The sequence below is a fragment of the Haliotis asinina genome, chromosome 10 (assembly GCF_037392515.1).
Source record: "Haliotis asinina isolate JCU_RB_2024 chromosome 10, JCU_Hal_asi_v2, whole genome shotgun sequence".
Classification (NCBI taxonomy): domain Eukaryota; kingdom Metazoa; phylum Mollusca; class Gastropoda; order Lepetellida; family Haliotidae; genus Haliotis; species Haliotis asinina.
The window spans coordinates 52850724-52875401 of record NC_090289.1 but is presented as its reverse complement, the minus strand read 5'-3'; the positions used below and the strand labels follow the sequence as shown (position 1 = coordinate 52875401).

The window sequence follows — 24678 nt, the reverse complement described above, 5'->3', positions numbered from 1 at the left end:
TCGATCGAGGGGAAGCAGGTAAATGCTTCTCCCCACGGCAAACTGCGTTCTATTGGACTCAATATACCGCACGTACAACACCCCGTTATAACAACCATGGCCCACGCAGATACAGACATTGCTGTGTTTCTGCGTACAGACTCCTTGATGAGGCAGTATGCAGAGTCAGGTCCGAACCCCCACGAATCTGACTAGCTCCCAGGGACGGACCGGGAAGGTTGGCGCCTTATAGTGCACACCGGTGGGTTTCGTTAGCACCATACCTGTAAACACAGGTTCTGGACCAGACAGCGTAAAAAGCGCAAGAAATGCCAGGAGCAAAAAGAAAGCTTTGTCAACAAGCCATTAAAATGTACTTCGTCATCTTCAGGTCTTTATGACAAGTGGCAATGGTCCCGTAAGGCACTGGGTGGATATATGTTGTACTGCCATTATACCGACACTATGTTCTATGAAAGGACTGTACCGACAACAGCTTCATGGCAATTGTATTACCGGAAATACGTTATAAAGTTCGTGGAGGTTCATTTGGAAGAATCCAACACGAATAACCTTGCCAATAACCCTATTAACGCAGGGTCGGGCACATGTTCCAGCACGTGAATCTAAAATGGGATATGAGGGTTTTTGTCCGTAATGAGTTTTAATGTAAAGTTCACCTCAGGACCTTGTTTCTAGCCCGAGACTATTTACCATAATATCTGGTATTCTGTTCAATTGTCCATTTGCAAAACTACACTGTACTTAAGGTTGTGATACCTGTACACGACCACCAACTAGTTCATGCCAACAAAATGTACACTCGAGGACTTTAGGGTCCCAGCTAGATTCATGTTACCACTTGACGTGCAGTGGCGTATTCAGGGGGTTTGATGTTTGGATGTTGAGACAACGGTCCACCTCAGTGGGATCCTATGTAACCACAGGCATTGATTCAGAATCTTTTCGAAAGCGAGACTAAGACGCATATAAACAAATGACTATGCATAAACATATTTTGTTTATCAATTTGGTTTAAATACTCCACATGTGCTGAGTCAGATTCGGCCTGCTCCACAACGATTAAAGCATCGCCTTGTAGCAAGTGTTTCTCGAAGCTACCACGGGCTGGCAATATACACAGAAACCAAAGTTTACTTGAAAGTGCATTTGTCTAAACAAACACAGTCATGTTCACTGAGTTCTTGTCAATACCACGACCAGCTTGGCGCTAGAGGTGAAACAGTGGGTTCGGGTGTACTGGCTGGTGAATTGGTTGGTGAAGGTGTAGCGGATATGAAGTCAGAGGCCACATGTGCGCGCTAAGAAGGCCATCACGCTTCAGCTTGGCGGCCATTTGCTTTTTCCATTTGGTCCTGAAAAGATTGAAAAAATATGAATTTAAGAAAAATAGTCTCGCCAAGTCTCGCCTTCCCTTTTATCAGCCAAACAGTGAGTGAGTGAGTTTGGTTTAACGCCGCACTCAGCAATATTCCCGCTATATGGCGACGGTCTGTAAATAAACGAGTCTAGACCAGACAGACCAGTGATCAACAGCATGTGTATCGATCTGCCCAATTGGGAACCGACGATAAGTGTCAACCAAGTCAGCGAGCCTGACCACCCGACCCTGTTAGTCGCCTCTTACGACAAGCATAGTCGTCTTTTTTGGCAAGCATGGGTTGATGAAGGCCAATTCTACACCGGGCCTTCACGGGGATCAACCAATAAAGAAACAGTAGACCGATTTTGGTAAGCGGTCATTTTACTTCCTTCTTGCTCAATGGAAATTCAAATGCAAAACAATCGTTTGGCTAGCAATTCAAAAGCCATGGTATTACTTTTATTTTATTTATCAAGTGTTACTATCATTGCCCCACTTGTACGACAGTGTTTCTAAACACATACCGAATTGTTGGCGTTGGACTTAAGGATGTTTCACCGTATATATAAACTGTCAGTGAGACGAACCAGTCTCTTGACAGATTCCAGTTGGTGTATAATGCCAAAAAATGTGAAACCTTTCTCAATGGTCCCCTCAAAGCCGGTGAAGACACCAGAGATCCCCGAACGACTTCCTTAGGTTTCTATTTTTGTAAACCAGCTATGACCTTTGACTTTCACACGTTTGTTTCTCTCAAAACGTATCTACCACAGAAATTGTATGGCAATATTCTCACCAGAGCGACTTTCAGTGTTTTTACCCGATATTGTTGATATCAAGACCTGTTTTGTTGCCAATATTCAAAAAGATATTCACTACAGAGTTGTGACATCATGATCATCGATGTGCGTGTAGCGGCCATAAAATGTCTGCACCATGGACCCTCTGATCCGAAGTCGGACATCATGCATCGCTGACTCCGGACAATACACGTGTTAAATGTGATGGTCTCCAAGTCCATTCATCGGGCAGGACTATAGAACGTACCCAGTCTGCATGTGAAAAACTTAGTATACTCTTTTTAATGCCATAGCCTGTATTTTAGTGGCCCAAACCCACTCTGCTGTGTCCGTATTGGACAACGAGTTATGCCTTGGAGTGTCAAAATGAGGAAGAATTTTGTGACTGAGATGACTTTTCTAACCTTCTCAGTCCAATTTTTCAATTCTATTTCTTTCCTATATGTCTCTTTCCATTTCTTTTCCTTTTCCCAACCTTTTCGGTTCTTCATGTTTTCTATTTTCTTCTTTTTGAATTTGTAAGTGAAGTTCAAGTTTCTTTCAGATGAATTCCAACTGATCTCAACATCCCCCCTCAACCATTCCCAACACTTCATGTCCAACCTCATCAGTGTAGTGATTCAAAACAATTTTCAAAATCTGAAATTTCCTCATAGCAGGTTTGGTATCGTGAAATGTGAGGAAGTTTGCAATAAATCTGATTTGCGTAATTAAATGTCTCAGGGTCAGGGGACTTAAGAAACTTCCCAAGTTTAAACACCTTTTTGCTGGTTTCACAATTAACTTGTTGCAAAATTATAAAAAATGGAATAAATTTCACAAATGGTCTCAAATGTCAAATGAATTCTATGGATTGGTTTACCTGAAGAGGGATATGCTAATCTGGAAGCTGCCCTAGATTTGTCAGAGTATTGAAGGCCTTTCAAAACGTGGATCATCCACAATAACCAGGGACGATCTCACTCTGGTCACACTGCGAAGATATATGCACCAGAGATCCTTGCTATTTCTCGCTAAACTATGCAAACAGCGATATTGAATTTGTCTCTAAGAATATGCTTGTGCGTGGACTTTGATATCTGACCATAAGATATTCAGCAAATGTTCACAGACTGTGGTTTGCATGTTAGAAAATGCCAGAATGTGTAATATTGTTGCAACCCTGCGTATTAGCATACTTAGTGAGTGAGTGAGTTTGGTTTTACGCCGCTTTTAGCAATATTCCAGCAATATCACAGCGGGGGACACCAGAAAATGGACCTCACACATTGTACCCATGTGGGGAATCGAACCCGGGTCTTCGGCGTGACGAGCGAACGCTTTAACCACTAGGCTACCCCACCGCCCCCTAGCATACTTAGCATTAAGTCAATTGAGTGTGAGTGTGGCATAGTTGCTTGTGATATTGTGAAACATGTATTTATACACTGTTCTCTCATAGAGAGTAGAAGAAATGGTTTGGTTGAGTCACTAGTTCACACTTTTATCAGGTTATGAAATGACGAAGACCTGTAATATGGTCCCATCATTGGTGAATATGGAATGAGGATACCAGAGCTTGAACAAGCAATGTGGGTTACATGTATAAAACTAATAGTAAACTCTGTAAAATCCTGGCTGTATCAACTAAAATACCTTCCAGCATCGCTGCCAGAAGTGCGCGAACCTTGCAGGGAATTAAGTTTAAAAATACCACCAGATCCGTCAAGGTGGTTCCTCGTCGTTATGTTCCGAATATTCCAGCCAACTCTCGTAATTCCTACGAATCTGAGAGCTCCCATTTTCTTCCGGCTACCTGATGTTGCTCATGAGAGTGAGGCTGGGTTGTTGGGGTGAGGGTGTAGGATATATACAAATGATATATTAACGACTCTGAGAGATTCCACTTTCTTCGGGCGACCTAATGTGTTCGTGAGAATGAGGTTGGGTTATTGGGGTGAGGGTGTAGGGTATATACAAATGATATATTAACGACTCTGAGTGATTCCACTTTCTTCGGGCGACCTAATGTGTTCGTGAGAATGAGGCTGGGTTATTGGGGTGAGGGTGTAGGGTATATACAAATGATATATTAACGCTCCGCACATACAGTCCCGAAGTTGGAGACTTATTCAAAATATAACCGTTACTCACCGCCTGTTCTGGAACCATGTCTTTATCTGAGTCTCCGTCAGCTCCAGGTGTTTGGATAATTCAATTCTCTTGCTGACGCTCAGGTAACGGTCGGTCTGCAACATGAATAAACGTGAAGTGGTGTTTCTATCCAAGAATACCTTTCATACATGACATAATCAGACACTTGTTCAACTTATGTAACAGACACTGATGGGGCGCGAATCGATAGTGAATGAAATATTGTTTTCACAGCTAGAAGAAATACACAAACATACACATTCAAACATATACACACACGTGCACTCACATGCGCACGCATGGATACGGTTAAATAGTCATATGACAGATGCAGAGATATAAAGATGGCTCGCGAAAAGTGAATGAAATATTGTTTTCGCAGCTAGAATATACAAACATAAATATTCAAACATATACACACACGTGCATTCACATACGCACACACACAGAGACATGGATAAGGTTAAATAGTCCTAAAACAGATGCAGAGATATACAGGACCCATAACTTTAAACATACATGCACATACAAATATTCCCTTTAATGATTTTTCATACTTATGTATATGATTACTGTTTAATGACTAACGTGTCTAATATATAAAGACAACACATCTAGATCTGATGTTTGAGATTACATTTACGACTTTAACTTAAACTGAACATAAAGTGTAAAAAGAGAACACTATCATTAGTACCGAAAGAGAATATCACTTAAAATGTGTACAGTTCCATTTGGGACTCCACACATTGTAATAAGGCTGATAGAGCATGACGGCAACTGACGAAGCGAAACGACGTTATGGGGACGTTATGGGATGGAGTATCTTTTGTGTCTCACCTCCATCATTACTGAAAGTGTTTGTTTGCACTGAACCGTTGGCGGGTCTTGGAGAACACTGAGATTACCTTAAATTCTTCCTCAAGCCTCTCCAGTTGTTTTGTTGAATACGCCTGTCGCGGCTTCCGGTCGATGTTCACCCTGCGCTGACGTCGAGAGCTTCTCTGGGCTGAGAAGAAATGGCATGACCGACATGAGTCAAGTTTTGTTGAAGGAAAATGTTGAAGGAAAACTTTGACACGACCTTCCTAATTTAGATGGCTAGTCATAGGCGGATTAAAACTTTTAGAAAAACGCCAAATTCAGAACTTGTCACATCGAACCAGAAACACAGGTAGCTGAATGTATAGAAACATAGTAAGATGAACAGAATATCGTACATGCACCGCCTGCTTGGGAAACCAGTGTGTATTTTACAATAAACAGGATGCATATTCTTCGTCTGAATTCATGATTACCTTCTATGTATGCCTGCCTCTGATACAGTGACTGACACAGCCACGATGTGGACTGGAAGACACCTAAGGGCCTGGCTAGCGAGTAGGGGTAGGACAGGATCTGTGGAGAACGGGCGTATGCCATGTAGTCCAGTGAGGGAAGACTGGAGCCAAACACGTCCGGCCTTGGGCTATCCACATCGGACACACAGTGATCGGTCACTCCAGGGACTCGCAGCGACGATCTTGCAACGTCATACTTTGTCAGGTCATTTCGAGAGATTTCACTGTTACCCTTGTCTGTGTGTTTATCTCTCAGAATGTCGTCAATAGATAAGAAGTGAGGCTTCGTAGTTTCTTCTCCCAAATTATCTCCCCTCTCGTCCACAGAGTTGCGGCCGGACGTTCGAGAGCTCACCTCCTTTTTCTGCATTATCAAAATGTCTAACAATTGCCCCTATGACTTTAAGCGTTTCAAACTCGCCAAACTGAAACTCTATCTGAGATTTATGACATTGCTGAGATTTTTATATGAGTATTGGCTACAAGTAGACATCATCAATTAATATACCGCCATCGATCTCTATTGTTACAGATTGCGCGTGCAATAATTGGCCCTCTAACACGCACAAGTAGCCGGATAAAAGGTACCATACGAAGAACTTCCCACTGTTATAACTTTGTTAACCATTCCCGTAATCAATGTTAATTACGGTGAGGACTCTCACATCATCCACAACACTCAAGCAATCCATAAATGCCATTAAAGTCCTTTTAGCTAAACTTTGGTGAGTATTTTCGTTGAAGGCGTGATAGTGAATCTGTGTATGCGTGGACTGGGTGTGAGCCGACCCGACTGGTTTCACCTGTGTTGAGCATTCTGAGGGCTCCTATTGTCTCATAAGAGTCTAATACATCACGACTCTCTAATGCGATATAGCGATCCCGTAACTGCCACAGGGCTTGTGGATAGTTGTCATAAGTAGCTCGTTCCAAACATGATGAATTTATTAGATGATGTCTGTCTTTTTAAGGTGGCATGCATCTCATTCGCATGTTTGTTTAACGTAGAATACCGCAACTTAAATCACTTCATCTCCCGCTCCAGACTTGATGCAGATTGATAATGGAGTGTGTCAGGACTGCCGTCACGAGGTACGGTATATTGTTCTTGATGAATCAATTTTCAATTAGACCACAGGGAAAAAACAATATCCATTTTCTTACACATCGAATTTTAATTTACTTGAAACTACTTCGACCATTATACGGGAGAAAAACCAGTTGTTTCATTTCAAACTACTTGAGACTGAGACAGTTTACCGGCCTTTTTGTTTGAAATCGTTTTGAACTAATGATTTAGTAAACACAAGTACGGTGATGGTTAATTTCTGCATCCCCTGTAGAGATAATTACTAATTTATTGTTAACATCCATATAAACCCCATTTCCCCGCATCATGCTACGTCGTCACATTAATAACTGCCCCATCTCCAGCTGTACCTGTATGTTGTTTGACGCCGCACGCAGGCATGTGAATAATAAGTAAAGGTACAGGGAAATAACACTTTGAGGTGGGAAGACATAACACAGGAAATAACAACAAATAACAAGGAAAGCCGATCACTATCACTACACTAGTGATGGCACTATTGTTATGCAGAGATGTGGGATGGGTAATTACTATAAGTGAGTGAGTATGATTTGGAGCCTGTTTTAGCAATAGTCCAGCTGCATCGCAACGGGGGACACCAGAAATGGGTTTCACTCACTGTGCTAATGTGGAGAATTGAACTCGGGTCTACAGCGTGACGAGTGAACGCTTTCACCACTAGGCTACCCCACCGCCTGTACTGGGACATGGGAGAGGTGGCTAATGCTCGAGTAAGACTGATTACTTTGTCAAGCTCTGTCAACTAATAAACACGCAAAGAAGATTTTTTTCAAAACAATGACAAACTGACTTTTGAAATATGCCAAGTGTACCTAGTTCATGTCGGCAGTACATCGGCCATTGTTTCGGTCTAGTCCGGTAAACTACACACACAATCACACAATGAATGAATGAATGAGCAACATGGTAAGGAAGCTCATCTGTGACATAAATATCCTGACAACATCAGAAACAACTGCACATGTAGAGGAGCTGATTTTCAGTTCGTTAGGTAATTGATCGGTGTGTTATTTTAACGCCTCACCCAGCAGGTGGCTTAAACAAACTGGACTAGGCAAGCCAGTGATTGATGTCATGAACAAAGATGGAGTACGACATTACACAATCGACCACGTGTTTGACGTCCTCGTTAAACATCCTCGTACTATACGTATAGCTATAAGTACTACTTTAGATCAGTTATAACTCAGGAATATCCGTGATTTGTCCACTGTGCTGCCGCCTCCTGTGTGTGGGAACAACAGCAGCGCAGTTATCGTCAATGCTACACCAGTCAGCCATCTAGAACGAAGAGCCAATTACACAATCCATTACTCTCCTCTTCATTGATCTTCATATTCTCAACCTAACATCAAATAGCGATGTCGTGATCAAAGCGCACCTGGAGGTTGATAGCCGGCGAGATGAGAGTGCCACAGTTGTTCACATGATGTTAAACACACTTTGTCCGTTGAAGTCATCAAGTATATTTGATCTCTTCTGGAACGGGCTTGGTTATTACTATGCTTTTAGAAATAATCCGTCAATACCCAATAATGGGCTTCACACATGGTACCCATATGTAGAGTAGAAGTCATGCCTTAGGGCATGTATGAACAAATGGTGAGTGTAACGTAGATGTGGCGTAAATGAACCCGAGCCTGTGTGTGATGAAAAAGGGTACAGAGACCTTGCGTGGACGTGTTTCGGACATGTGTGAGCCATTTGAACAGATGCCCACAGTCACATTCACTGTTAATCGAACCTGTTGGGCAAGAATTTTGATACATTTCTGCACATCTTGTACTCTTGTGTCACCTGTTCCCAAGTAGTCCAGGTTAGTCCATTCAGTACCACTATAGTCTTTCGGGATATCGTCTGATCCGATTTTGCCAGCATCAGTTATCTATACAGACGAGCAGCAGTTCATAACATTATACACCATACACGCCCAAGTCACAGTGACCGTCTGTTGTCGACCTCTACAGTTAATATACCCCCCAGTCACTGTGCCCAAATGTTGTGGGCAACAACAGTTAATATATCCCCCAGTCATTGTGCCCATCTGTTGTGGACCCAAACAGGTTAATATACCCCAAGTCACCATGATCATCTGTTGTGGGCAACAACAGTTAATATACCCCCACATCCCCGTCACTGTGCCCATCTGTTGTGGACCCAAACAGTTAATATATCCCCCAGTCACTGTGCCCATCCGTTGTGGACCCAAACAGTTAATATACCCCCAGTCACTGTGCCCATCCGTTGTGGACCCAAACAGTTAATATACCCCCAGTCACAGTGACCATCTGTTGCGGACCCCAACAGTTAATATATCTCCTAGTCACTAAGCCCATCCGTTGTGGATCCAAACAGTTAAAATATCCCCAGTCACTGTTCCCATCTGTTGTGGACCCCAACAGTTAAAACACCTCCCAGTCACTGTTCCCATCCGTTGTGGACCCAAATAGTTAATATACCCCCATTCACTGTGCCCAAGTGTTGTGAACACCAATTGTTCATGCACACTCCAGTCACTGCGACATCTGTTGTGAACCTTCATAGATCATACACCTCTGAGTCACTGTGCCCATCTGTTGTGAACACCAATAGTTCATACACCCCTCAGGTGTGTGTATCTGTTGTTTAACACCAAACGTTAGTTCACTGACTGATTCTATGGCAAACTATCCATATATGATGTGAAGACACAATAAAGCAAGTCACTGAGATTCTTCCAAACAGAACTGCTTCCTTGGGTCCACTTCAAATTCAGAATCTCCAGGATAGCTCTATCATGTCCTGGCATGTGTTCATGTGTTGTATACAGATGTTTACACTCACCACAACACATTATAGTGATTAGTGGTTTATTGTTTCAGTATGAGTATAAATGATGTTACAAGGATTACTAAATGCTATCTAACAGATATGTACAATCAACATTCACTACTGAGTGAGACACTCATCATACAATGTACATCTGTTAAACAGTTGCCGTCACACTTGAAATACCAAAAGAATGAGTAAGACACTGGGACAAAGGAAACAATCAAAAGACTTGTCAATTGGGTTGTTTGGATAGATGTTGCCTTGGTTACATCATTTTGGTTTTTTCATACTGACGTCCATTTCAAAACACATAACATAAATCAAGGTTTTCACTGAAAACTATCTAATCACTGGCTGTTTTGACAGGATGCTATGATAAAAGGTAGGTGCATGTCAAGCATGAAGTGAAATACAGCTCACAAAATACTATGTATGTTTAAACTCAACCAAAGATTAGACAGTTTTCCTGGCAACAAAGGGGAACAACTATGAACAGACCACTTTGTTACCAGTCCCACTAAAGGTTGGCATCTTTGATCCATGTTATTTGTGTATGCTGACAGTCACTGGTAGATAGCAATTCAATTTACAAAAGAGCAGTGAGACACAATAAAGTAAATAGGATGTATGTTACAGTGAATATTCCATACATTTTGACCCCATGCCAGATATACAAGCAGACTGTGTGCTATTATGTAGTGCACATTTTTTGGCCTCATGAAATCTATTTCATCATGGTCGTTTCTGATATTAACAGTGATGTCTAGCAGGTGATACCAGCCTGGGGCATGACAGCACGACCAGTAGTTATAATAACGATTCTAGTAGTCATCATAATGAATTAGGAACAATACCAGATGCTGACAGTGCCATCTTATGAAGGGTTCATGATAAGAGCATCATAACAAAAAATAGCAATCCTCAACCTTGCATCCAACAAACACATGGCAAAGATTTAGTAGCTCACCCGACTTAAAACAACACAATTTATAACCATGAACATAATTTTAGTACAAACATCTATACATGAATAAGAAATAATTTCCATAACACTGTTAATGAAAACAATGATTGTGGCAATATATAAGCTTCTTAATGTATTTGTTATTGCAATCTGTGGTGTCTTACAGTTGTTACAGTCATACACAATTTAAGCCTTAAGAATAACATTTTGAAAAGAAACTTCAGATTTCAACAAGAAATGCATGCCAAACTTCAGCTTCATCAGTGAAGCACCATCAAAGCAACAGGCATTCAAGATAAAGGTGAACAAGCAGCAGCCAAGGCAATCAGGCTCAGCAGGCTACATAGTTATGTCATGTAAGTAGTCTGTCTGATGAAAGAGATCCTGTCTGTTCAACATCTGCCGTCTGTCATCAATTTGGACTTGTTTCACTATTTTCTTCCATATCAAATGGTGTAGGAGGGAGAAGAGATGAAAAATAGTCATAATTATAGATAGCTGTATCGGAAAACATGACCAACAACACATAAGATATATTTCAATATATCAACAACAAAAAAATACATGTACCGAATAATTGGCAACAGCTACAGATACTCAAAATTGGACAAGGTTTCTGTGAGCATGGTTCCGAGACTATAATGGCAGGTCTAGAGGCCTGGTAGCTTCGGAGATGTCAAAAATGCAAAATGTTATGATGGACGGACATTTGTAAGCAAGACAGACAATGCGACACAACAAGAGGTAAAGTGACTGTCAGTCAGGTGAGCTAGTATCTATTCATGAAATATCAAATAAGAAAATCCATTTTGGAGTTCAGATTTCCCTTCGTTTCTACAAAAGACAATATAGCAAATGAAAACAAACATGATCGGTAATGGCTTAGGTTATCTCATTGTAAAACTGACAATATAAAAACACCATACACTAACAGTATGTACATACACTATAATAACAGCTCAGCTGTCAAAACCTGGTGAGCTAAAAATAAATTATGCTTGGCTGAAATACAACACTAACTCATAATAGAATACACTATCTATATGATTATATGTCTAATCAGCATTTTATTGTAATGAATAAATACAGCATTCTTCCATTAGGAAGGTGTGCCTTCAATACATGTTTGGTTGTACAGCAAATGCAATGTTAGATTGTTAGGTTGTTACGCTTTATTCATAACTGTGGTACAGAAAACCAGTGGCTGATATTACTAGCAGGAATCCACACAGTCAGGCCATGACGAATGCATCCATCCAGTCACTGGGTCAGACCAGCAAGTCAAACATAGGTTGCTTGGGACCACAACAGCATCTATCCAGTCATTGAGTCAGACCAGCAAGTCAAACATAGGTTGCTTGGGACCACAACAGCATCTATCCAGTCATTGAGTCAGACCAGCCAGTCAAACATAGGTTGCTTGGGACCACAACAGCATCCATCCAGTCACTGAGTCAGACCAGCAAGTCAAACATAGGTTGCTTGGGACCACAACAGCATCTATCCAGTCATTGAGTCAGACCAGCAAATCAAACATAGGTTGCTTGGGACCACAACAGCATCTATCCAGTCATTGAGTCAGACCAGCCAGTCAAACATAGGTTGCTTGGGACCACAACAGCATCGATCCAGTCATTGAGTCAGACCAGCAAGTCAAACATAGGTTGCTTGGGACCACAACAGAATCCATCCAGTCACTGAGTCAGACCAGCAAGTCAAACATAGGTTGCTTGGGACCACAACAGCATCTATCCAGTCACTGAGTCAGACCAGCAAGTCAAACATAGGTTGCTTGGGGCCACAACAGCATCTATCCAGTCACTGAGTCAGACCAGCAAGTCAAACATAGGTTGCTTGGGGGAACAACAGCATCTATCCAGTCACTGAGTCAGACCAGCCAGTCAAACATAGGTTCCTTGGGACCACAACAACATCCATCCAGTCACTGAGTCTGACCAGCCAGTCAAACATAGGTTGCTTGGGACCACAACAGCATCCATCCAGTCACTGAGTCAGACCAGCCAGTCAAACATAGGTTGCTTGGGACCACAACAGCATCCATCCAGTCACTCAGTCAGACCAGCAAATCAAACATAGGTTGCTAGGGACACAACAGCATCCATCCAGTCACTGAGTCAGACCAGCCAGTCAAACATAGGTTGCTTGGGACCACAACAGCATCCATCCAGTCACTCAGTCAGACCAGCCAGTCAAACATAGGTTGCTTGGGACCACAACAGCATCTATCAAGTCACTGAGTCTGACCAGCCATTCAAACAGGGGCTGCGGGTACCAAGATTTCCCAGAATTCCTTACTGTAGACTCGACAACTGCTACAACATCCATCAAGTCACTGAGTCTGACCAGCCAAACAAACATTGGCTGCTGGAGATAACGTCATCTCAGTATCCCCAACGGCAGACTTGACAACTTCAGCTCTGTCCCAACATCAGGAACTGACCTCATTCTTGACTCACACAGAACACCATGAAGACCATGGCAGGAAAATGGGAGGGAAAATCATTATTCTTGCACAAACTTGGGAATTTTTTTAACAGTACTTATACTCATATTCAACAAACTCGAGCAAAGGCTATTAATAAAACAATCTCAACAGTAAATATCAAAATAGTTTTGAACCTTATCTGGTCCCAATAGCAGTTAACTACAAGACACTGAATATTATCAGTCATCATAATTGGGAGAATAAACATTGGGAGTCACTAGTCAATGATTTGGTCAAGTATCAGCCTCTATGTTTGTGGGATAAATTCCAGTGGTCATTACATCCCATACAAACTCAAAGCAGTCTTGGCTCATCATTTAAACAATAATCCAGCTCTAATATGCAACGACAAAGAAGTACATTTCCTTAGCTGATTAGGAAGACATGACAAAGAGGTCAACCAGCAAGCTTGTTTGTATCAGTAAAAGAGTATTTTGCAGGCACGGTTTTGTCACTATACACAAATTGGATGCCAAATATGTGTTATTGATTCTATCACCATACATGTCACTACTAAATAGAGCCATGAACCATTCCATCATTGTATAACAAATGAACTGTAGTGACACTAAAGAAGTACTCTAGGAGCTGTGCCCAAAGTGTAGTTTTTAAGCGATGTGGGGGCAACCAACAATGTAAATGTTGCAGTCGCACATTAACTTTCACCTGCTGCAGAACTCTTTGGATATGCAAGGGGAAAAGTAGTTCTACAGCACTATTTGCACAAGAGAGAGGTAGTGATGAACGCATTTGGGTAGGAACACAATTTTACAATTCCAGACGTGGTCACTGATGCCACAACGGTTCACACCTTTACCACTAAAACAAAGTACGGGCTTACCCCAAACTCTGTTAACGATAATTTGTTTATTTTATTTTGTTTATGACATAATATGGTCCAAAAAGTCTATCGTCTCCGTTGTACAGCATACCTGACTATACCTCAGATGCATTTTGTTGCAAAAATGCAGTTTATTGGGCTAAACTTAGTGACATGCCTATTGTCAGAGAGAGACCTGACGACTGGCCCTCGCTCCATGAATCTTGAGTTGCCCTTGGGTTCATTGTGTTTGAACTAGGTAAGGTCACCAGCAACTCTATCTTCTTCTCTTGGAATCTCTTTCCAATCATTCGGGTTTGCTTCTCCTTTCTAATCAATTCACAATCTTAGAGTTGACCACTATTTGCCAATCACACACCTCTTTACAATAATAAGTGTTTAGCATCCCTTTATGGTCAGGCATCATTCTATGGTCCCTAGTCTTTGGCACCCCTTTAGAGTCCTTAGTATAAGACACCCCTTTACAATCCTTAAAGTTAGGCACCTCTTTACCATCCTAAGCCTTGGGCACCCCTAAACGGTCCTTAGTGTAAACAACCATTTAGTCTTTAGTATAAGATACCCCTTTACAACCCTTAACATTAGGCACCTCTTTACGATCCTAAGCCCATAGGCACCCCTATACAGTCCTTAGTGTTAAACACTCCTTTACAGTCTTTAATACCCCTTTACAATCCTTAATGTCAGGCACCTCTTTACGATCCTAAGCCCATAGGCACCCCTATATGGTCCTTAGTGTTAAACACTCCTTTAAAGTCTTTAATACCCCTTTACAATCCTTAATGTCAGGCACCTCTTTATGATCCTAACCTCATAGGCACCCCTACACAGTCCTTATCATAAGACACCCCTATACAGTCCTTAGTGTTAGACACCCCCTTACAGTCCTTAGGGCTTGGCACCCACTAAAAGGTCCCAAGCATTTTGAATTCCTTTAAGGTCCTACATGACAGTTTTTGTTTCCTAACACTTAATCCCCATTACATATCAGTGAAGCATATCTGAACATGTGGCAGAATCATGCAACATCAGCTACGTGAAAACTGATCACTTCTAACGAGCATAATGAACTTATGTAATTACAAGAATCATCATGATCCTAGGACCATATAACATGCATAAAGCAGAAAACACTCAACTGTGGCACCATCACATGAACTACACCCTAAATGTAAAGTCAGTACTTCATGCCATGAAGTTGCTCATATAAACATGGATTTATCATTTATAACATTATCAATTCCAAACATAACAACATTAAACCTTCTCTGTTATTTCAGCGATGTGGACTAGATACATATGTATGAAAGATGATTGTTTTACACCACAACCATGGCACAGGAGTACCTTGTCATCATCATCATCATCATCATCATCATCATCATCATCATCATCATTCATTCATTCATTATTCAACAAAATCACAAGGTGACCTAAACTGAAAAAACTTTGAAAACACACATCACACTCTTGTTATAATGTTCCACAGAATGTCCATGAAAATCAGATTCAACTGCTCTGGATACTTAAATAAGAAATTATCAAACACAACAATGGCATTGTGAAAGTTCAACTCTCATTCCCTGTGTCTGGAGAAGGACATGAGCACCAAAGCATTTTTCTGATTTCAAGTTTTCAATGTGATTGTGTTTTCAAAGTGATCAAGGATATGTTTTTCATGTTCCCACTTATTTGTAGATTATTCCTTCCTGAGGACAAACTACAATAACCATGGTCCCAAAGGAACACCTAGGTGAGTGCTTCGTTCTTTGTAACGTCAGTGATACATCCATTATCATCATATTTCCCCCTCTCCAAACAGAAATGAAAGCCCTATGGCTGCTTAAAAAGAAACACTTGTCAACTGGTTTTTGACATTGTTCAAAATCATATGAGCTGTTTCTTCACAGCCGTAAACACACATCAGTACAAGTGCGACTGAAAGCTCATTGGTTGTGTGTGTCTTGACCAATCTGACAAACATCACAAGCCAGTGTGTCTCTTAGTGTCTGTTTATGGCCATTATAACTGCGCCAGATGCAGGGCCAGACTGTAGGTGGAAGGTGTCTGGTCAAGCCATGACACACTCATTGGTCCTGTTAGGCCATGTGATCTCCTGGAACTACAATGGCACACACACACACACACACACACAGGAAGTGTCATCAGCACAGCTGTGAAGGATGTCAGCTCTGGGAGGCAGCAGCAGTCTCTGTTTCTGAATCAGACAGGTCGTCATTATCAGAGGAATTGTCCAACTTTTCATCAAGCTTGGCTTTTATTATATCCAGTCTCTCCTTTATACCTTGGTAGTCGAATATCCCACGTCTTTCTCCGAAGGGATCCTGTAAAGAATGTAGGTGAGCATTACCCTATAACATACATACAGATTTTTACACCAGCAAGTTTGAACTTATGACTTATACAAAACATGTGTGAAGAGCATAATTTTGCACACAAGTTTTGTATTAGTCATATGAGACACAATAATTTATTAATAATCCATTTTATTCATCTACATCTGTGAAGTAATACAGTGGTAAGAAAGTGTGATGGCCCTCTTCATTGACATCATCTTCAATTGTGTAAGAGATGATGAAATACAGAAACAATGATTGCTAGGCAAAACTGATGTATGCACATGTGCACTTATGATAAAAAGCAGTCTAAGTAAACTTAGTCTCAGTGTATTTCGTTACACTCCACCACTGAGTCTAACAAAACCTAGTTGAAGGTTTGAGAGACCAATGACCGTCCAATCAAAAGCGAGATGGTTAAATAGATTTAACCAATCAGAAAATGAGCACTGTTTAGGGATCGGAGGGACTTTCAAAATATTCAGGTCACTGACACAGATCTCTCCACAAACAAAAATCTGCATAGTTATTTACAGTTATTTGACCTACAGTATATACGCTTTGGGGTTTCTGTTGACATGGTTACCATTAGCTAATATTTCTGCAAGATAACATCCTTGAATATTGTCAAAAACACTATTTTCAGAGACTGTTTACTCACCGTTGTCATGGTTTAAGTACACCATGTGCATCACCCGGAAGCGAGCGTACTCTAAATAGCATTCAGAATCGTTTGGGTACGAATCTTTTCGAGATAAAAAGTTCAAAAGGTATGAGCGAATGTCCACTTTTGCGATTTGGTAAGCTGTGTTCTGATTGGTCAATCTCAAAGGTTACCTGATGCAACCTCCCATTAGGTTTTGTTAGACTCAGTAGTGGAGTGTAACGAAAAGTACTGCGGATAAGTTTTGCTTAGACTGGATATAAAAGAGAATGACATTCGAAAGGGTAATAAAACCCATTTTAATACCAGGATCTGCTTGTATAACTGCTTCATTAATTAATACCAGCTTTAAACCCTATTGATACACTAACTCCTTAATGCATCATTAGTTAATACAATCAATAGGGGATTCCCCTAAATATTTCTCATATTTCCCTGAACTAAATATGTAAGCGTAACTATCCGATGTCTGTCAAATGTCTCGGTACAAACAAATATTTGTGCAGCTGTGAAGAAACAAATCTCAATAATTCTGAAACATCCCCGATAAAACTAGAATCAGTTGGGATGTTTTCGAAAATGCATGAACACAAACGTTAAAGTGAGCTTTCCACCATATTGGACAGTGTTTTGTTTACAAAAAAAAAAAATCACCAAGGCCAGTCGTATAGTACACCTATTACATCAGGTATATTTCATATTCAGTTGTAACAAATGATTCACTGAATTCCTCATACAATTTAGAATCAAATTCCAGACCGTCACTAATACCAAGTGATTAGGCAGAAGAAAACGAAACATATTGGGGGTGAAAACAAATGTTGTGGTCATAACACAGCGCTTTGCTCTATATGTAAACAAAGAACATCTGATTTTATACTGAGCAGCACTTTCTCAGTGTTTTAGGCAACAATTCACCAATTTGAAGCATGCGTGGGCTCAATATTTTTCCATGTTCAATACGGAAAGAGTGTCACTGCAAGAACTAGAATATCAAAAAGAGATAAAATACAGATATAATCACACAGAAGATCTGTGCAGCGTGACGCCATGCCAGACACAAAATCATGGAGAATGACATAGACAAGTATGGACATTTCGGGCTTACTCTATGAAAACAGTAAAACCAAATAACAATACGCAGATAGTCAGAATATTTCTGATTACTTAACCAATACATTTATGGACAAACATTCATTCGCAAAATCATTTGTACCTATATCCATGAAGCCACCATTTTATGAGAAGTCGGTCAACGGTAGTTATGTCATATTTCAACACTGTTGAATGTATTTGGCAATTTCTTTGAGTTGAAAGTTGGTTGGATATATCACAATCACCCTGTCCTGCAGTTTACACTTTCACTATTTATGCAAATTTGTGCATCGCTGAGATAAGGTTTCATGAAACTAATTTCATTATCTATATTTAGTAGATCTATTTCATCCCCAAGTAAAACTGACAAAACTATTTAAACTGATTTAATAATCATTTCGTGAAATGTAGATACACACATTTTCAAAGGAATTTTCTTGTTCAATGAATTTGTTTATGTTCTTTTATTGACAAAACAATGGCATATTTAATCATTGGTCAGGTGCATGTTTGTCACAGATGTTTTGACTATCATTGTTTTCAAACACAACAAAAAGTTGTTGTCCTTACCCACAACAAATTCTCCCTAAGTCATATGGGTTACAATGACTTAGTGTATGAAAACCGCTGAGTGATGCCCCTTCATCTATATAAGTGTATGACCTCGCCCTCACCATTTGACAGGATAGAAGAAAATCCATTTAAGCACATATGAGTCATTTTTAAGATTCAGTGTATAATGTTATACATAAGCACACAAACTAATTTAATAGATACCTATGTCATTTAGACATCAGACCGTATTTTGTTTGTTCACACTTTCCGTAAAGATGCCAAATTAAAAATGTAGCAGCAAAGTACTTTTAAAAGTTTACGATAAAAAGCGGAAAAATTAGCTGTTTTTAATGCATAACAAAATCTGGGATACCATATAGCGGTGCCAAGTATTCAAACAGCCGAAGTATTAGCCCTTGAGTTTACACTATGGGATAGGCAATTTAATATTCTGCATTTATGTGTAAGTTTATGGCTGTATATAGGTAGATCCAGTGCTGGTCAAACGAAATTCTGGCGCAATGTCCACTTTTACAAGAAGTAATGACAACGTCATAAAAACGTTAGCACAACAGAATTTAATGATACATTAGTTAATGAACACTTAATGGCACGTTCATGCTTCTTTAAAGTTTGATACAACCGGATCCAGTTCAATATGTAAGTATAGAGAAGTTGAGAATACACTGAAGCAGACGTGGTGAGCACTGTAGGGTGAGCACAGAACTATGCCGGTGTTGGAAGCCAAATGTATAAACCATGTATTGTCTTAATGGGGAAGGGAATCCCAAAAGGACAAAGATCTTAAAACATTTACCCTTCCATGAAACCAATGACAGGAATATGGATGTGATCAAATTCACACGACCAGTGTGAATCAAGGATTTGAACCCATAGTGAACTGCCTGACTTGGGCTACATTGCCAGATTCCATATGTAACTGACCTGCATGGTCTGTCCCTGCTGGTGGCTGTACTTGGTGCAGATGGACTCATAGTAGTCGTAGTATGTTGGGAACGACTTCTCCATCACCTCCCTGCAGACACCAATTTAGGTACATGTAGGCTTTGGAGACAAAAAACGGTAAATGTACTTGTGTCTATGAAATACAGAGTCTATCGACAGTACATGAAAGAACATCAAAGCCATTCACTGTAACATGGCCCAGTGAACCCGGTGAACAAGGGGAGATAACATTTAGGGATTCTCCTTTATCATGTGTTCACCCTCAAATTAGTAATAAGTTACATAACTGCTTGTTGGCAGCAAAGAGTAAGGCAATGATAAGTTTTATTTTACTTACAATAACATAATCACATTTTAGCCAGTTGGAGAATTCTGTAATGATAACTTACTATCAATGACCACATACCTCATAATTTACAGATACACTGACAGTTTGAAAGTGTTCATGCTCCCCAACTCAAACCTGGAAAGCTAAACAGTAAGTATAATAAAGGGAAGTGAGTCCTTGAATGTGCTGTACATGTACAGAAGAGTTGCCTTGTTATCCATTTCAGTCACTTGTTCCCCCAACTGCCTGCAGGTACTTTGGGGATGAAAATCTGTAGAACCAGTAATGTTAAGGGAATTATATCTGAGAAATACAGTTACACCTGGATAGTATTTGTACTAATGTTGGGACTTACTTGAGAGCTGAGGGACAGACTGAATGATCATCCAGCATATCGCACACAGCCACTCGCAACGTCTCGTGACAGATGATCTCATTGTAGCGCTTGGCGTCACCTGCATTCCTTTCCTGAACACAGAACATATATCTGTACCTACACATAATGAAATCTAAAATATGTTGGAGTCATCTTTGACTGTGTCCACTAATGCTGATGAAATACTACTCCATGCCATTTTCTGAAGCATGAACTGTCGCTTACTTACAAAGTTGTCTTGGTGCAAATATTGGAGCATGGGTGTAGTAGCAAAAACGTTTTAGCTATCTTTGTGTTAAGTTATGTTAATGACCAACAAAAGACAGGGTAGAACCTGTAGACTGGAGCTCTCAACAGGTACAATGACGGTCTATGATAGCATACTGAAGAAAATGATTTTACAGTACAGGTCTGCTGTATCATCTTGAACTTGAAATCCTAAGTTTTCCAAATGCACTTTCAATATACAGCCAAAAAAGATGCAGTTTAACGCTCAACTAATAAAACATGACCAAATGAAGGTATTTTGGGGAGTGAATCAGTACAAAATACACATTGTTACCCTTTCAAAGCCAGGTTCGTTGTGGTAGGGCTTCTCGTTGAGCAAAGACTGGATTGATATGAGAACTGTGGACAGACTCTGGGCGGGGCTCCAAGCAGGACCAGACCAGGTTCTGAGAGGGGAAACAAGTGTTATCACATACACTAAGCATAATCTGCCTTAATTAGAGTCTGGTGGTCAGACTACAGCTACCCACAGTAACCTTGGTAACAAGTATGTATGAATCAACCAAACAGAAGCTTATTGCGTTCACTTCCTTTAATTTGGCAACATATGGTTCAATTTGGTAAAAGTTTTAAGAACAAATGTTTAAATAAACATGTAATAATTGCACTCTGAAGAACACGCCAACACACAGGCTAAGGGACACCTAACATCAGCACTGAACCAAGTGATCTGATATATCTATTTACAACAAAAACAGCATTGTGACAAGTTCAGGTCTCTCATATTTACGGTGGAATATCACACCAGTCTAAATAAACTTGGTCTCAGTGTTATTCGTTACTTTCCAACATGGAGTCTACCAAACAATAGCAGTAACCTTTGAGCAACCTATGACCGTTCAATCAAATGCGAGACGGTTAAATAGACTTAACCAATCAGACAACAGCTACTTCTTAGGGATCGGAGGGACTTACAGAATATTCAGGTCACTGACACAGATCTCTCCACAAACAAAAATCCGCATATAACACAGTTAATTGACCTACAGTATATACGCTTTTGGGCCTCTGTTGACATGGTTACCATTAGCTAATATTTCCGCACCCTTGAATATTGTCAAAAACACTATTTTCAGAGACTGTTTACTCACCATTGTCATGGTGTAACTTGTGCCGTGTCACCCTGAAGCGAGGGTATGCTAAATAGCATTTAGAATCATTCGGGTACGAAACTTTTCGAGATAAAAAGGTATGTGCGAATGTCCACTGTCGCAATTTGGTAAGCTGTGTTCTGATTGGTCAATCTCAAAGGTTACCTAACACGACCTCCCATAAGGTTTTGTTAGACTCATTAGTGGAGTGTAACGAAAAGTAATGAGGCTACGTTTACTTAGACTGAATATCACACCTGACGATACTAACAGTTAATGAATCATTTTAACTTCAATTTAGACAGCTCTTTCAACAAGTATGTGGAACTGATTTCCATTGATGACCCAAGGAGTATTTTTGTACAGAATAATTAAACATACATAACAGTCATAAGGAACTATTGTTACAGTGACAGTGAAACAACATACCCAATGATACTAAGGCACACTTTCCCGTTCTTGTAGAGGTTAGGGTTGAAACGGACACGCCCATCCCCTGTTGTCATCAGCTTGACACGAGGGGGGTGGATGGGGTAGTCTGGCGGGCAACGGATGAGGAAATAGAAGAATCCGCCTTCATATGGGGTGTCAAACGGGCCAGTTATCAAGGCATGGATCTATAACACACATGGAAGCACCTGTCAACTGATATTACTTAAAACGACAGTCAACAAATACAAAAAGCAACCTTTCGGAATCTGCCTCACATGCTCATCATGACAATGATGGGAGAATGAGCTTGGGAAATAGTTCATGTATATGTTGAAAATATACAGTCACATCAGAGAAGTATGTAAATATGGCACACAGCAATATTCTTCCCAATACCTTGGATATGTTCAAATACATGAGTCTGGGCTGAGCAAAACTCAGTGATTGAATGCACAAAACAAGATCTACTGGCAAACAAGAGTAAGTTGGACCAGCGCAGAGAATGCAATTACGAGAAGAAGGTGGTGCACGGGTAGGGTAGGGCAGATTTAGGCTAGTGTATGTGCAGTACATGATGATGAAATTGATTCTGCGTGTATCTGCACACTCCTTGCTCATAAGACTCTCACATGGTCGGTGTAGAAAGTTGTTAGAATCTGAAGCCACTTTGCTCACAATGGTAAGTGATAGTGTGCACCACTCATACACGTTAATATGGGTCAACTGTCAGGTCTGTGCTCTACTTATGCTTGTTTGCCAGTAGTTCCTGCTTATAATGGAAAGTCAGCAGTTCAGGCAACAAACCCATGTAGCTAAATGAAGAAACACTTTTTGTGATTCATTTGTTTGTACAGGTCAGTACCTTTGTGATGTCTTCCTTGTCAGGCACAATGCACATCCCTGGGGGCGGCTCATTGTAGATGGTCATGATATCTCTGAAAAATGCCATGACATTTGTAATACATAGCAGATGTTGAAAGACATAAGTTGATTCAAAGCCCTGCAACACTGCCCCTAATCAAAAAGGTTTCTACAGACCTGGGTTTGATTCCCCACATGTGTACAATGAATGAGGTCAATTTCAGGTGTTACCTGCTGTGATATTGCTGGAATATTGATAACATGGAATAAAATCACAAGTTACCTTAAAATCAAAGTCTGAATATGATTTCTTGAGAAACAACGGTAACATAAAATGATTTCTGTGAGGGTAAGAGAGATGGGTTTAAGTGTCTCTTTAATCCAGCGTTGCATCAATCCATTCAAACAGCAAATAAACCTACTATTAGCCTATAACAGAATACTTCGGCAAACACAATAAATGTTTTTCTAAAACAACAACACATAGTTACAGTAATATATTTATTCTGTTGACAGGTAAAATTGAAGTTCAAAGGAATTGAGTGGTTAAACTTAAGTTAAGTTATTTTGCCTCCAGCATTGGTGGATAAACACCATGACTAAAATTTGAATGCCTTGGGTTGTCTTGGCCTTGATGCCATGCTGGACATACTTGGGAAGTCAGTATTGCCTAGGTTAGTTTGAGTTGAGTAAAGCTCTTGACCACAGCAATGATAACTCACTGGTGTAAATTTGGCAATTCTTAGTGTTTGAATTATGACATGTGCTATCATACATATGTTATTACTGCTGCTTAATGTACTGTAATCTATACATCTCAAGCTGTTTGCTTACATTGAAGTTGGTATTTCCATTTTCCAAAATGATGCCATTGTGTTAACAGACATTACACACATTATTGCCAAGTTCAATTCAGGCATTTTTTCCATTTGATCCACACACAGATTAGTTTCACTGAACCAAGAATTGCAATATGATTAATATGCAATGCATATGAATCTAAGAGTCATATATTAATATTAATAAACAGGCTATCCAACAGTCAATGCTACTGTCTGTAAATGTTTGGCCTAGAAATCGCAGTGTGACTGGTGATGTGATGATCGATGTGTGACTGGACTATGAAAAGTAAAAAGGTGAGTTAACAAAGATTCACTAACACATCCAATGTACATGAAAAACTGTAAGAAAGTTTATGCTTATTTTACAATGGAAATCCCAGTGTGTCATTTTTTTCTCTAAATCTGTTAGGCTTGTGATACATTTACGACAATGACGGGTAAAGGGAAAGAATGTATGCCATAAAGATCAGATAAATGTATCCAATAAGATATGTATTTATAAAACAAACCCATGCAGACACTTAGATATTATCTTACTACTCGGTTGTTCTCGCCGTGTGGAAAAAGCAGGACTGGATTATACGAAGCTAAATAATATTGTTTTTCGCTAAATAAATGTGGTCATTTTCTAAGCGGTAACGTCAATCAGTGATTGGACAAAAATTACACTGTCAATGTTCAGATGATGACATGTGGAATGTGAAACTGTCATATTTTCTCAGAACACGGAAATATTGCGTTGTTATTTGACCGATATATGACTAATGATATTAAATACCGTTTAATTCTGAGAATACATTGCTGCGTAGGCTTTTCTTTGTCCCAGTCTTTACAGTGACATGGGTCCCAGTGGGGCCATTTGAGAGAAGGCCCTTCATCTGTTGCTACAAGGTCCAGCGTATCTTCCAAAGCAGTCGCCATGTTTATCCTACTTCGACTTCCTCTTTGCCGCAC

The 24678-nt window shown here is 40.2% G+C and overlaps 2 protein-coding genes across 2 annotated transcripts; both read right to left on the bottom strand.

Annotated features, from left to right (window-relative positions):
- Positions 1–981: 981 nt before the first annotated feature.
- Positions 982–15270, bottom strand: LOC137298762 (uncharacterized). The gene is made up of 6 exons (XM_067831038.1): positions 15217–15270; positions 8545–8632; positions 5595–6017; positions 5205–5305; positions 4297–4391; positions 982–1355 (listed from the first exon to the last, which is right to left on the bottom strand). The coding sequence occupies exons 1-6, from the start codon at positions 15268–15270 to the stop codon at positions 1211–1213; spliced, it is 906 nt and encodes a 301-aa protein (XP_067687139.1). The 3' UTR covers positions 982–1210.
- On the bottom strand, positions 9583–24665 carry LOC137298401 (ubiquitin-conjugating enzyme E2 Z-like). Its single transcript, XM_067830659.1, has 7 exons — positions 24503–24665; positions 22884–22956; positions 22019–22206; positions 20773–20884; positions 20190–20302; positions 19486–19576; positions 9583–16214 (listed from the first exon to the last, which is right to left on the bottom strand). The coding sequence occupies exons 1-7, from the start codon at positions 24643–24645 to the stop codon at positions 16056–16058; spliced, it is 879 nt and encodes a 292-aa protein (XP_067686760.1). The 5' UTR covers positions 24646–24665; the 3' UTR covers positions 9583–16055.
- Positions 24666–24678: the final 13 nt, after the last annotated feature.